At 40.1% G+C, this 12,216-nt stretch overlaps 1 protein-coding gene across 1 annotated transcript in view; it reads left to right on the top strand.

The window, feature by feature from the left end:
- The window catches only part of BAHCC1 (BAH domain and coiled-coil containing 1), a gene marked incomplete in the record, with an annotated part of 167,156 nt that overhangs the window by 17,538 nt on the left and 137,402 nt on the right, over positions 1–12,216 (top strand). Inside the window, 1 exon segment of the mRNA XM_077458706.1 lies at positions 3,464–3,707. Coding sequence (XP_077314832.1) covers positions 3,554–3,707 — 154 coding nt within the window.

Raw genomic sequence — 12,216 nt, 5'->3', positions numbered from 1 at the left:
ATAAGCTTTAGTTTTCTATAGGAAAGGGTTAACACCTGGCAACACCTCCTTTTACTATCTCATGTGTTGTATATACAAATCTATTTAGGCCCATATGTCCACTTCTACTGCATGGTGATGGTTGGTAACTATGAAGGGCAGGGATGTACAAATACAATACACTACACATTAATACAGCTTGTTAGAGCTTACAGTCTAAGGTGTGTGTGTGTGTGTGTGTATAAATAAAAAATTATATATTAATTTTTTATATTAAACTTTAAGATATAGTAAAAAAAAAAAAAAATATATATATATATATATATATATATATATATATATATATATATATATATATTTATATATTTTTTATACATGCACATTTTATTCAGAAAATAATTATATAAATTTGCCAATTTAAAAACAAAAATATATAGATGTTCCTTCTTTTTAGGTACAAGAGTAAGCATGCAGTTTTAGGACACAGTAGTCCCTTTTTATGGTTCTCTTGAGTTCTAAAGCCCAAAAGCATTCTAGGTTTTAGCTTGCTGTATTAAGAATGTGCTGGAAGGTGGTATTAATATTCAGGCGGGCAGTGTGCAGTCTGAGGATGCTTTGGGGGGGGGCGGCACAGAGAACATTTGTTACATAAGTTCAGCAGGGGCCCGTAACTCATCTGGACATAGGAGGACTATGAAGTGTTTAGCACACATGCTATAGAGTGTCTCCTCTAAAAATAAGTGATTTATTTTGCACAAAAATAACCCAGTTCCCAAGGCCTGTGTCCCTGCCGGGGACAGGAGGCCATGGCATGCACTGCTGCGTGGCACGCATTCCCATTGGTGGTTGGGTTTTATGGTTGGCACGACGGGAGGCAATAGCTGGAAGCCAATTGGTGGGTCTTCATTCCTCCTGAGGGATCGTATTATGACAAAGGACAGGGAGGGGGTCCAGCACAGCAGATATTGGTCTGTGATGTATGGAAGGGGGGTGGGGGGGGGGGGGGGGGCGGCGCAGTCAGCCGGTCATTAGTCTATGGCGTCTATTTATAAAAGTGTGGATTGGCAGATTCACCCAAGATTTACCACACATTGGCTGGGTCACCTTTGCTCCTTGTACTGATTGATCATAAGAAACAGGCTGATTAAATAAAGACTGACCCTCTACATTTGATCGCTGCTTATTCCTCCTTGATTTGAACTCTGACGTTGATTGGTTCTGTTGGAATTTCACAGATTCTAATTATTCGTATATGTGCATGTGTGCTGGGCTACTATCACTGTGCTGTACATAGCCTGTGCAGAGATGTGGGAGGGGCCCAGCAGGCTCCACCCACTGCAAAAACCTACAGGAGGGGGCGGAAACAAGACCAGTCTTCCTGCACAAGGAGAGCAGACCTCTGGGAAGGGCCCAGCAGGCTCCGCCTACTATAGGAGGGGAGAGCAGACCAGTCACCCTGCACAAAAAGGCAGAGCTGTGGGAGGGGCCCAGTAGGCTCCACCTACTATAGGAGGGGAGACCAGACCAGTCACCCTGCACAAAAAGGCAGAGCTGTGGGAGGGGCCCAGTAGGCTCCACCCACTACAGAAAACTACAAGAGGAGGTGGAGACAAGACCAGTCACCTTGCACAAGGAGAGAGTGCTGAGCTGTGGGAGGGACCATCAGGCTCCACCCACCACAGAATATTTGCAGGAGGGGTTGGAGGACAGACCAGTCACCCTGCACAAGGGGAGAGAGCAGAGCTGTGGGAGGGACCTATCGCAGAATACTTGCAGGAGGGGGCGGAGACAAGACCAGTCCTCCTGCACAAGGAGTGGGTGGTCTTTATTACAGGAAGTCTCACACTGGATTACTGCACAGATCTGGGAGAAGATTCTAGAAGTCACATGACTGATGGATTTACAGAATTTTTGCTTGTCCTGGAATTAAATTCCTCTGTTTCGGAAGTTGGATATAGATTTCGATACAAAATAATTTTAAATATTGCATCTTTGCAAACTTTTGAAAGTGTTCTATGGACTGTGTACAGAACTCCCCAGGAACTTCATTTCCTGCCTGTGATTGGCTAATTATTATTATCGGAAGCTTTCACCGAGCTGCAATGCAAATCTCAGGAACTCCCTGCAGTGGGCGGTTTTTGTTTTAGCGCAATATTTCCTATCCTGACTGTCCTGCTCAGTGAGTCACCGATGTCTATACAGATTGGTGAATCACCCAAGCCTTCACTGGCTGCATTCTTGGAGTGTAGGACTTGCTGCAAAGCACATGGCTTGTGGGGGTCCCCGTATGTATAATGTGCTTGCTCTCCAAGCTATGGCCCTCCAGCTGCTGCCTAACTACATGTCCCATCAAGCATTGCAAAGCTCTGATGTTCACAGACCTGACTAGGCATGATGGGAATTGTAGTTTCTGCACAACTGGAGGGCCATTGGAGACCCCTGTAGGGTTATATTGATGTTACATTGTACATGTTCATGCCAAGTTTGTTTTCAGCTCTTGAATCTTCATCAATGAATGTTATGAAAAAGATTAATAACTAATACATAGGTGTGCACAGCCAATTGCATTTTTGGTGTGCACCCCAAAAAACAAAGACATGATATCGATCTATCATTCTGTCGGTAGAGCAGAGGTTGGTGTCAGTAGGTGTTGTGTGTGGGTTTTTTTTTTTTTTATTTGACTATTTTTAATTATTTTTTTCCCCCTTGTTTACCACTGATATTTCACCCAAAAAAATAAATATTTTTTTTTTTCTGCTAAAAATAAAGAAATTGTGTGTGTGTGTGTGTGTGTGTGTGTGTGTGTAAATTAGACATGTGCGATTTAGTTTCGTGCAAAACGAAAATTCATACGAATTTCAGAAAATACGATTTCCGAAATTTCGTTTTTTACAAATTTGGGATCCAAATTCATAATGAAAATTCGTATTTAATGACAAGTTAATGAACCTAAAAGTTAAAAACGATGAAGTCGGCACAGGGATGGTGGGAACCCCTCATCATGATAAATGAATCATAACGAAAATTCGTAATTGTTATGCAAAGTTAATGAATCTAAAAGTTAAAACCCCAGGAAGTCAGCACAGCACAAGGATGGTGGGAACCCTATGGGAACTTCTATTCATACGAAATTTCGTTAACTAATTTCGGATCCAAAATAACAAACGTGACTGGTGTTTTGTTCACCAATCAGAGCAAGTCAGCACAGCACAGGGATGGTGGGCGCCCCTCCATAATGATAAATTCATCATGACGAACTCTCGTTATTTAACAGAGCGTTTTACGAATCTAACAAAAATTCGAAAAATAAGATTTTTTTTTTTTTCGAACGAAACAAATTTTTTTTGTCAGCGCCCATGTCTAGTGTGTATATGTGTGTGTGTGTGTGTGTATATATCATATTATTATGCTTTTCTTACTACTTGAGCCCTTTTTAACTGCCCAAAAATGTTACTAAATGTTTCATGTTCTCGTTTCTTTCTAGAGAATGATACCGGAGCTTCAAGCGGAGCCCGGCACCGCCCCCGGGACCTCCCACTGAATAGTACCGCCCTATCCTACTCTCCCTCCCGGTATGGACGGCCGGGAATTTGTTCCCCCTCCTCACCTGAGCCACCGTGGAGCTGGCCGGATGAACCCGCCTGCAGGCCACAGTGCGGTGCAGCACCCAGGACACTTTCAAGCCACCAAGTACTTCTCCTCTCCCCTCCCCATGGCGACCCATACTGGTAAGTTACATCTTTCAGCATTAATAAGATATATCTGTGTCCCAGTGACGTCACCCGTGTCCCAGTGACGTCGCCTGTTTGCTACCTGACCGCTTACTCTGGATGGTCTTGTGGAGTATTGGCTATTTAAGGCTGGCAGTACAACGCAAAATTTAACTTTATCTGCTCATGTTGTGATGTGGAGCACCGTTGGGTGTGGAGGTCCTTGTTTATGGGTCACTGGTTGACTTGCATATGGACAGGTAGAGAAGAGTGAGCGGTTTATATTTGGTTAGCAATAATTTTTTTTTTTTATATATGTAATTATCTGAATGCGATCCACCATGTACATTAATGGAGAAATTGGTTTATAGAGAGGCTGTCCAAAGTCCAGCCAGAAGGTTCTAAACAATCCAAAAGTAAAGGGTTTTTGCTGTCAAGACCAGCCTTTCTCCAACCTTCTGACCCCAGAGGAACCCTTGACATTATTTTCAGATTTTGGGAACCCAAAATTTTGAGGTAAACTAAACCTAGTCCATTGGTGGTCAGAGGGAAGAAAGCCTTTTAGAATTGTGGTCAACCAAATCCAGTCCATTGGAGGTCAGTGGAAGGAAAGGAAGTAACTTATATTGGGTTAACCAAACCCAGTTCATTGGTGGTTGGTGGAGGTAAAGGAAGTACCTTTACAATGGTGCATTATAGCCAGTTCATTGGGGGTCAATGGGAAGAAAGCATTTTAAGGTGTTGGCCCACTTAAGTCCAATGGGGACAAAAGGGAAGAATGCACCTTCAAGTGGAGGTCAACCAAACGCAATTCATTGGGTCAGTGGGAATAATGCGCCTTATAGAAAGTTAAAGATCATTGGCATCATGCTGTTGACTTTTCCGAGTGGTGTAGGACCTGGAATTAATCACCTTCAGATGCTTGGTCAGCAAGCCATACATCAAGGAACCCCTGGCTACCTCCTGAAGGAACCCTAGAGTTTCATAGAGCCCAGGTTGGCCATGGCTGGTCTAGAACGTCTAGTGTCCTGTTGATATCAGAACTGAAGTTGAAGGGAAATTCTCCCAGGGTGACACCTAATTGATGTGGTTTTTCTGTCACTTTGGACAGATTCCTTCTTATTTCCTGTTGTGTCTTCAGGACAGGATGTCAATGGAAATGTCCCCAAGAGGAGCTAGATTTTTTTATCTGTCCCCGGTCTGTTTTATTTGTTTGAAAAGAATTTGTTTTGGATATTCTTTACCCAAATTCTACCACTTAAATGCATTTTAAGTAGGTTTCCTACAAGGTTAGTATGGTATAGGACATGCAACATTTTGATGTATTTTTTTTCTTTTTTTTTTTTTTTCCTGCATTAAAATAGAAATGAAGGCAAAACTTGTACTATTTTTACGTGTGATATTTTGAACCCCCCATAATTTTTTTTTTTTTTTTTTTTTTTGTATATCATCTGTGTTCAATTGGGGAGATTTTCCTTCACTTCCTTTCTTATTGCCACAACAGGAAGTAAGTGGAAATCTCTCCACAATGGTGGATCTTTGGTCCCCATTGGAAGATTTCCCTCCTATTCCTGTTCTGTTGACCACTCTACAATAGTCCATTCCTTCTCTACAAATAAAAAAAGAGATAAGTTTTCAGTTCTACTTTCGGCAGGCCCGTGGTAAATGGTCCAAAAATTGCATATCATGCAGTTTGGTACGTTGACACATCTGTTCCTTTGAAAATCTTGGTTCGGATTGTTTTTCCCTGATGTTGCATTATGAATGGATTGGAAAAAAATGCATTTCAAAACAAGAAGAAAATTATCATTTCTATATTTATATATTGTACTGTGAAAGGACGCGATGCTTGCTTCACTCCAGACAAATTGAGCCGCTTTCCACATGGTGTCATTTGACTTGTTATGGATAGAAGAGGAGAGCAAACAGATGCTTGTAAGCTGCTGCTGCTTTGGCCCCGGCTCCTTTTGGTGCTGCTGCTGCTGCTTTGGCCCCGGCTCCTTTTGGTGCTGCTGCTGCTGCTTTGGCCCCGGCTCCTTTTGGTGCTGCTGCTGCTGCTTTGGCCCCGGCTCCTTTTGGTGCTGCTGCTGCTGCTTTGGCCCCGGCTCCTTTTGGTGCTGCTGCTGCTGCTTTGGCCCCGGCTCCTTTTGGTGCTGCTGCTGCTGCTTTGGCCCCGGCTCCTTTTGGTGCTGCTGCTGCTGCTTTGGCCCCGGCTCCTTTTGGTGCTGCTGCTGCTGCTTTGGCCCCGGCTCCCTTTTGGTCTTGATTGTACTACTGGTACTATTGGTATATTCCTGCAATGTTTTGTATGCAAGGAAATCTGAGATGGCCAGTTGGGCTCCTTTTTTGTGTTGGCCATTAGTGACCAATCCTGGCTCACTGCCTTAAGTGCTCTAAACTGGTACAACAATTGGTGCGTCCAATCTTGGCTCTTTACAACCTTTTTATTATTAAATAAGACCAGAAGTGGCTAAAGTAAACTGACAGAAGATGCAAAATACATTATAAATTATGCTATCTGCCTGATATTGGCGAACTGCGCCCCCATCTACTCACCTGTCCTGATTGTGGGGCTCGGACGAGTCGCTCTATAACTGCAATTCCCAGGAATGGTTTATGACTTGTATATATTTATCCTGAAAACTCAAAAGTGCGCTGCGTCCTAACACACTTTTTATATTTTACTTTTTATTTTTTTTAAATCAACTACCTCTAAACAAGCATTTTTATTTGGTTACTTTTTAATATTTAACTTCCATCTTCCATCGGCCTTATCTGGGATTTGGCTGTTGGCTGGATGGATGATGTGTGTTTAACTTTAGTCTTTAATAAACTTAAAATATATCCTAAATGTTTGACCTTCTCAAATATGGACTTAAGGCTGAACTCCAAGCAGATGAAAAACGTTTTACCTGCAAATGGAATTTTTATATTTCGCTCCATCCAGTCCTGAGATTTGCACAGCTCTGCCACACAGCGCAGCCTTGTTTTGATTTTCTCTACTGCAATTGTCCAGCCTGTGATTGGACAGTGAAAGGAGTATCAGAAGACTGATATTATAAGGGGCATATCTGTAGCTCTTCTTTTTCTCTTATTCAATTATGTTCATTTTTAGTCTCATTCACGTATTAATAATAATCTGGATTTATGTAGCGCCAACAGTTTGCACAGAGTTTTACAACATCGGGAAAGACATACTAGAACAATTGTGGGTATTGATTTGCCCCCATAAGGGTACCTTCACACACACTCAGCCGGGGGGTGGTGAAAATAGCTGGTTGAGCCATGTCTTTACCCCTAACAAAACATGTCAGCCAGAGGGGGTGTATATATGGAACAGCAAAAAATTATACTGCCTGTCATGTTTCGTCCGCTGAATATGACCCAATCAATATAATGGGGCCGCACCACAAACGTGTATTTTTTATTTTTTTTCAGGGTTTCAGCTAACATGTGGCCTCCCAGTAGACCGGTGCAGTTTGTTTCACGCTAAATGGAGACAAATTTTTTAACAATAGTAACGAATTTTGAATAAATCCGAAATGACTAAACAAAATTTTGGATAAAATTCGAATCGTTTTGGAATCATAATTTCTATGGTATAGAACAGTGATGGTGAACTTTGGCACCCACATGTTTCGGAACTACGTTTCCCATGATGCTCTGGCACTCTGCGGTGTAGTGGAGCATCATGGGAAATGTAGTTCCAAAACATCTGGGGTGCCGAGGTTCACCATCACTGGGTTAGAAGATAAAATAATAGAATGGAATAGAACAATATAACCATGTTCTGAAATTCAAAAAATAGAGTATCATAGAAAAGAAAACAGAATAGAAGAGAATAAAATGGAGTAGAAAGAATAGAGCTTCCAAAATTCGAATTTCGACTAGCATAAGTTTGATTTCGAATGGATTCCGTTTAAAAAAAAAAAAATCAGAAAACAAAGCAAATTAAACAAATTTTAATGAAATTTTATGTAAATAACGAATCAAAATATTTATTTTCATTCTGCACATGTCTACCTCCCATCCACCCGTCAACTGGCTTCTGAAAGGCAAACCGCTTCTCAGAACAGCATCAGGGCTGCCAAAAAATGTAAATGAGCCCCAAGTGAGGATTTCAGATTTGTACAGTAAATAGAAGTTTTCACAAGTTTGAAGGGTGGGTGATATATATAGAAAGCTATCGCTTGGTAATTTATCATAGTGCTGCTGCATAGATGCTTGTGCTGCTTCTTCCTTTTTCAGTCTGTGCTCTGCTGTACAAAATCCATGTCAAGCTACTCAATTCCTTGCGTGTATTAAAAAAAAAAAAAAAAAAAAAAAAAAAAATGCTTTTATTAATGCAGAGCTGCTAATTTTTGCCGCCTTCTAAAATTTCTCCATCCTGGTATGGAACTTGAGACGCTTTGGATTTCTATTTAATGCGACACAAACTGCACCTCGCTAAAAGCCATTTTAGGCTAAAGTGGGATTAGGAGAGGTTGCCTCCCACTGTCCTGAGGGATTCTGGGAAGGGAAGTCGGCTATGTGTAGGAAAAAAAGTTTCTTTTCTGTCAACTATTTTTTCTATGGTAAATTTTAAACAGTCTTTGAACTTGTTGTAAACTTCCTGCGCATCTGAACCCAGAAAAGAAATCTGCGTCTAAAATTAGTTTTTACCCAAGTCTTTACTTAACTCCCAATTCTAAGAACTCCTCCCTTTTTTTTTTTTTTTTTTTATTTCTTTCCCACCCTTTAAAGTATACATTACAGGGGATGGTGACACCCCATTCTTTGCGAGGAACGGGTAACCGAGGACAGCCAAGGGCAACAAAGACCATGGCCAAACATAATTACAATATATATTTTTTTTTTCTCCTTTTTTTTTTTTTATTTTTTTTTTAAGTTGGATGTATATATAAATAAAATATTAGATATAAATACAACTTTAAAAAGTATAATAAAAAAAATTATATATATTATAAAAAATTTTTTTTTTTTTTTTTTTTAATATTTAAAAAATTGGTGGGTCTCAACCTATATCTTGTTTATTGCAACTCACTTTTTTACGCTTTTTTTGAATAGCGCAGTGACACTTATTACCGCTAGCTTGATGAACTGTGAATACTAATGAGCTACTCCATGCTTTTAATGGGATTACAATTAGTGCCGGATTAAAGCGTGCCGCGAAAAATCGCCAGCACAGGACACTTGTATCCGGGAGAGCGGTAACAGTGGCGCCCTGAGCATATCACAGGAAGCTGGCCATGGCCCGGCGACTCATGGAAGCTGATGTAGTAACACCCTGTGATAGTCTTGCCCTTGAGTCCTGGTCGGCCACATGTGGTACAATCCTCTTTGGATCTACCAACAGCTATGTGGTGCAAGGGCCTCGCCTGATTGGATGGATTGGTTGGAGGTCCTCGTATTACGTACGTTTTGTTAAGATAAAGCTGAAAATGTTGCTGAGAATGAAGCAAACAAAGTAATGTGTTTTCTCACAACCCCCCCCCCCCCCCTCTATCCCAGTTGGTTGCATTGAGAGTCTCTCGCAGTCTTGCACTTGTCTTGAGTATTAAAGAAGTACGGGGGAAGCTTATTTTGGCCATATTTCTCCTCGTTCTGCACTCCTGTGACCCATTTTCAGCTAAAGCTGTTGGCTGATGTCACTCACTGGTCCAGGCTTTGAAATGATCCCGGCTTTGCAGTCAGGATCCAACCAGATGCTTGGACTGGCAGCTGGCTCAGCCTCTCGGTGCACCACCAAGAGCCTGAGCTTCTCCCGCCCCCTCCACAGCCTGGCACTCCAGTGAGCACTGGAGGGACAGAGCAGAGAGCTGCTGACTGATGACCACGGCTCTCTTCTCAGAGCCAACCTGAGAACTGAGCAATCGTCAGTCTTTGATCGCTCTATTCTCAGCCTTGGAGGTGGTGGGGGATCCCCTGAATCTGGGATTGGTGCTGCAGCCATCTAGGTGAATGTGATTGCTTGTTCTTTTTTATTTTATTTTAATTTTTTTTTTACATCCTGAACTTCTCTCTCTCTCAATTAGACATGTGCAGAGCGGAAAAAAATAAAGTTTTGATATGTTATTTACATAAATTTGTTAAGCTAAATTTGTTTAATTCATTTTTGGAATTCATTTCATGTTCGAATTTGAATTTTTCAATTTCCATTAGAATCTAATTCCATTCAAAATGTTTTCTATTCAAAATTTGAGTTTTGGAAATTGGAAGTGTTCTTTCTATACTTTTCTGTTCCTTTTTGAAATTAGAATTTCCTAAAATGCTTATAGTCTTTCTATTCTGTTTTCAAATCAAAATTTCAGACGATGGGTACGTTCTATTTTTTTTTTCTATTTTATTCTTTATTTTTATTCTGTTATTTACTTAATTTTATTTTCTATTCTATCTTTCTTCTTTTTTTTTTTTTTTCTTCTGTTCTGTTCTTTTTTTTATATTATATTCTATTCCTTTTTATTTTCTAATCTTCTCTTTTGAAAATTCGACTTTGGAATTAAAATTTTCGTCCAAAATTTATATTTAGTTTGGTTTCTTTACTATTGTAATCTGGAAATTCGGATACATCCGAATAACGAAAAATTTGTATGAATTTTAGTTCGGAATAAAACTAACGGCATGTCTACTCTTAATCTACCACAGTCTAAAACGCACCATCCTGCAGTAAAAAATAAAAATAAAAACATAAAAACCTGCACCTTTCCAAAAAATGCATTGCAGGAAGCTGCATGGATGGGAAATGGATTGTGGTGAGTTTTTGAACTTCAGCAAATGTACTAAAAGCATTGATGTAAAGCTAGCTACAGTGAGCCGTTCACATGCACACAGTACATGGGATGTAGAGGAAGGGAGCCCTGCTGGTACACGGTATACAGAAGTCCCTGAGTATACCTGCAGTGGTCAGGAGGCGACATTTTAATTTTTTTTTTTTTTTTGCTTACTTGTAGAACCTACAGTTTTAAAGGAATAATTAATTTAAAAAAAATGTAATTAATGTGTAGCAATTCTGTTTTTTTTTCTGAAAAAAAAAAAATTTCAGCGCAAATTGACTTTCTCCATGGAAGGGCGCAGGCGCGGTCTTTGTTGGGGCAGCGGGTTCGTTTCTCGGGACCACCTTCGCTTTCGTGTACATAGCAGTCTTACAATAATTTTTTTTTTTTTTTTTTTAATCTTTATAAATAAAATGGTAAACTTGATGCCCTTGCTGAGCAGTTTTCTGTCTGTACTCCGCAGTGACAACCCGCGCTCCGGACAGCTGCCGGCTATTGTTAGGATTGGACGCCATGGAGCTCCATTAATTTGGATGTTGGTTTTTCTAGTTTTTATATAGCGCATGCAGCCTCTTCCCTGACCACAAGGCTCTCTTGGCAGGTGAAGAGAATCCTATATACAGGATGAGTTTCCTCTCCGAGTTTAATGGTGTGTTGTTTTTTTTTTTCTTGCTGCTTTTACCTTTTTATGGGAGAACTTCAGCTTTGTGTAAAACGTTACAATGTAGAATTGTCCTATAATTAATACATTGTATTATTTAATAATACAATGTTTTATTATTATTATTATTATTATTATTATTCAATACAATATTACATTATAGTATTAAATGTTACATCTAATATTGTTATATTAATACAATGTAATATTATACATTATATTTAATATACTATGTAATATTTAATATACATTATATTTAATAAAATACAATGTAATATTATAAATTATATTTAATATTAATACTATGTAATATTTAATATACAATATAATTAATATAACTTTATATTTAATACATTGTCAATTTATCCCCCCAACCCAAAATTGCTGATCAGCCATGATGGTGTTATGACTATTCCTAGAATGCAAACATATATATCCTACTTATTTTTTTCCATGGCTACAAAACTGGCAACCAATAGCCTGGCTACAGATGGAGTCTCCAGTGCACCCCCCCCCCCCCAATTCAGCAGCTACTAATTTTCCAATGCTGTAATTTCCCAACCCCCCCCTCCTGTAATTGGGTCCATCCAAGAAGTCTGCACAGAGCTTGCTATTAAATAGCAGGCAGTCAGCACATGGCGTAGAACCATTCAGCACCCTGAGAGTTCCATATATTATATATTTTATAGATGTCTACAAAGGGAAGCTGGGAGGATAGTATTTGTTAAAAGCATGGATATTTATCATGTAGGGTTCACATCAAAGTCTTGAGATTTTTGTTTGCTCCCACAATGATTTGATGCTGAAAAATGCTGGAGAGCTACTGGGTAGTTGGAGAATTAAAGGGGTTGTAAAGGCAGAAGGTGCATTCTATGCATTAAGATAAAAAGCCTTCTGTGTGCAGCAGCCCCCCTAATACTTACCTGAGGTCCCTCTCTGTCCAGTGATGCCCACGAGTGTCTCAGCCATCCCAGATTTTCCTTCCCGATTGGGTGAGACACAGCAGCGGTGCCATTTGGCTCCTGCTTTCAGCCAATCAGGTGAGAGAGAGGCTGGGTTCGGGGCTCCGTGCCTGGACACAGGGAGCTGTGAC

This window comes from Lithobates pipiens, unplaced genomic scaffold, assembly GCF_037356315.1.
Source record: "Lithobates pipiens isolate NorthernLeopardFrog02 unplaced genomic scaffold, aLitPip1_a1.2 Scaffold_28, whole genome shotgun sequence".
Lineage (NCBI taxonomy): Eukaryota > Metazoa > Chordata > Amphibia > Anura > Ranidae > Lithobates > Lithobates pipiens.
This window is presented reverse-complemented; position numbering and strand designations above follow the sequence as displayed.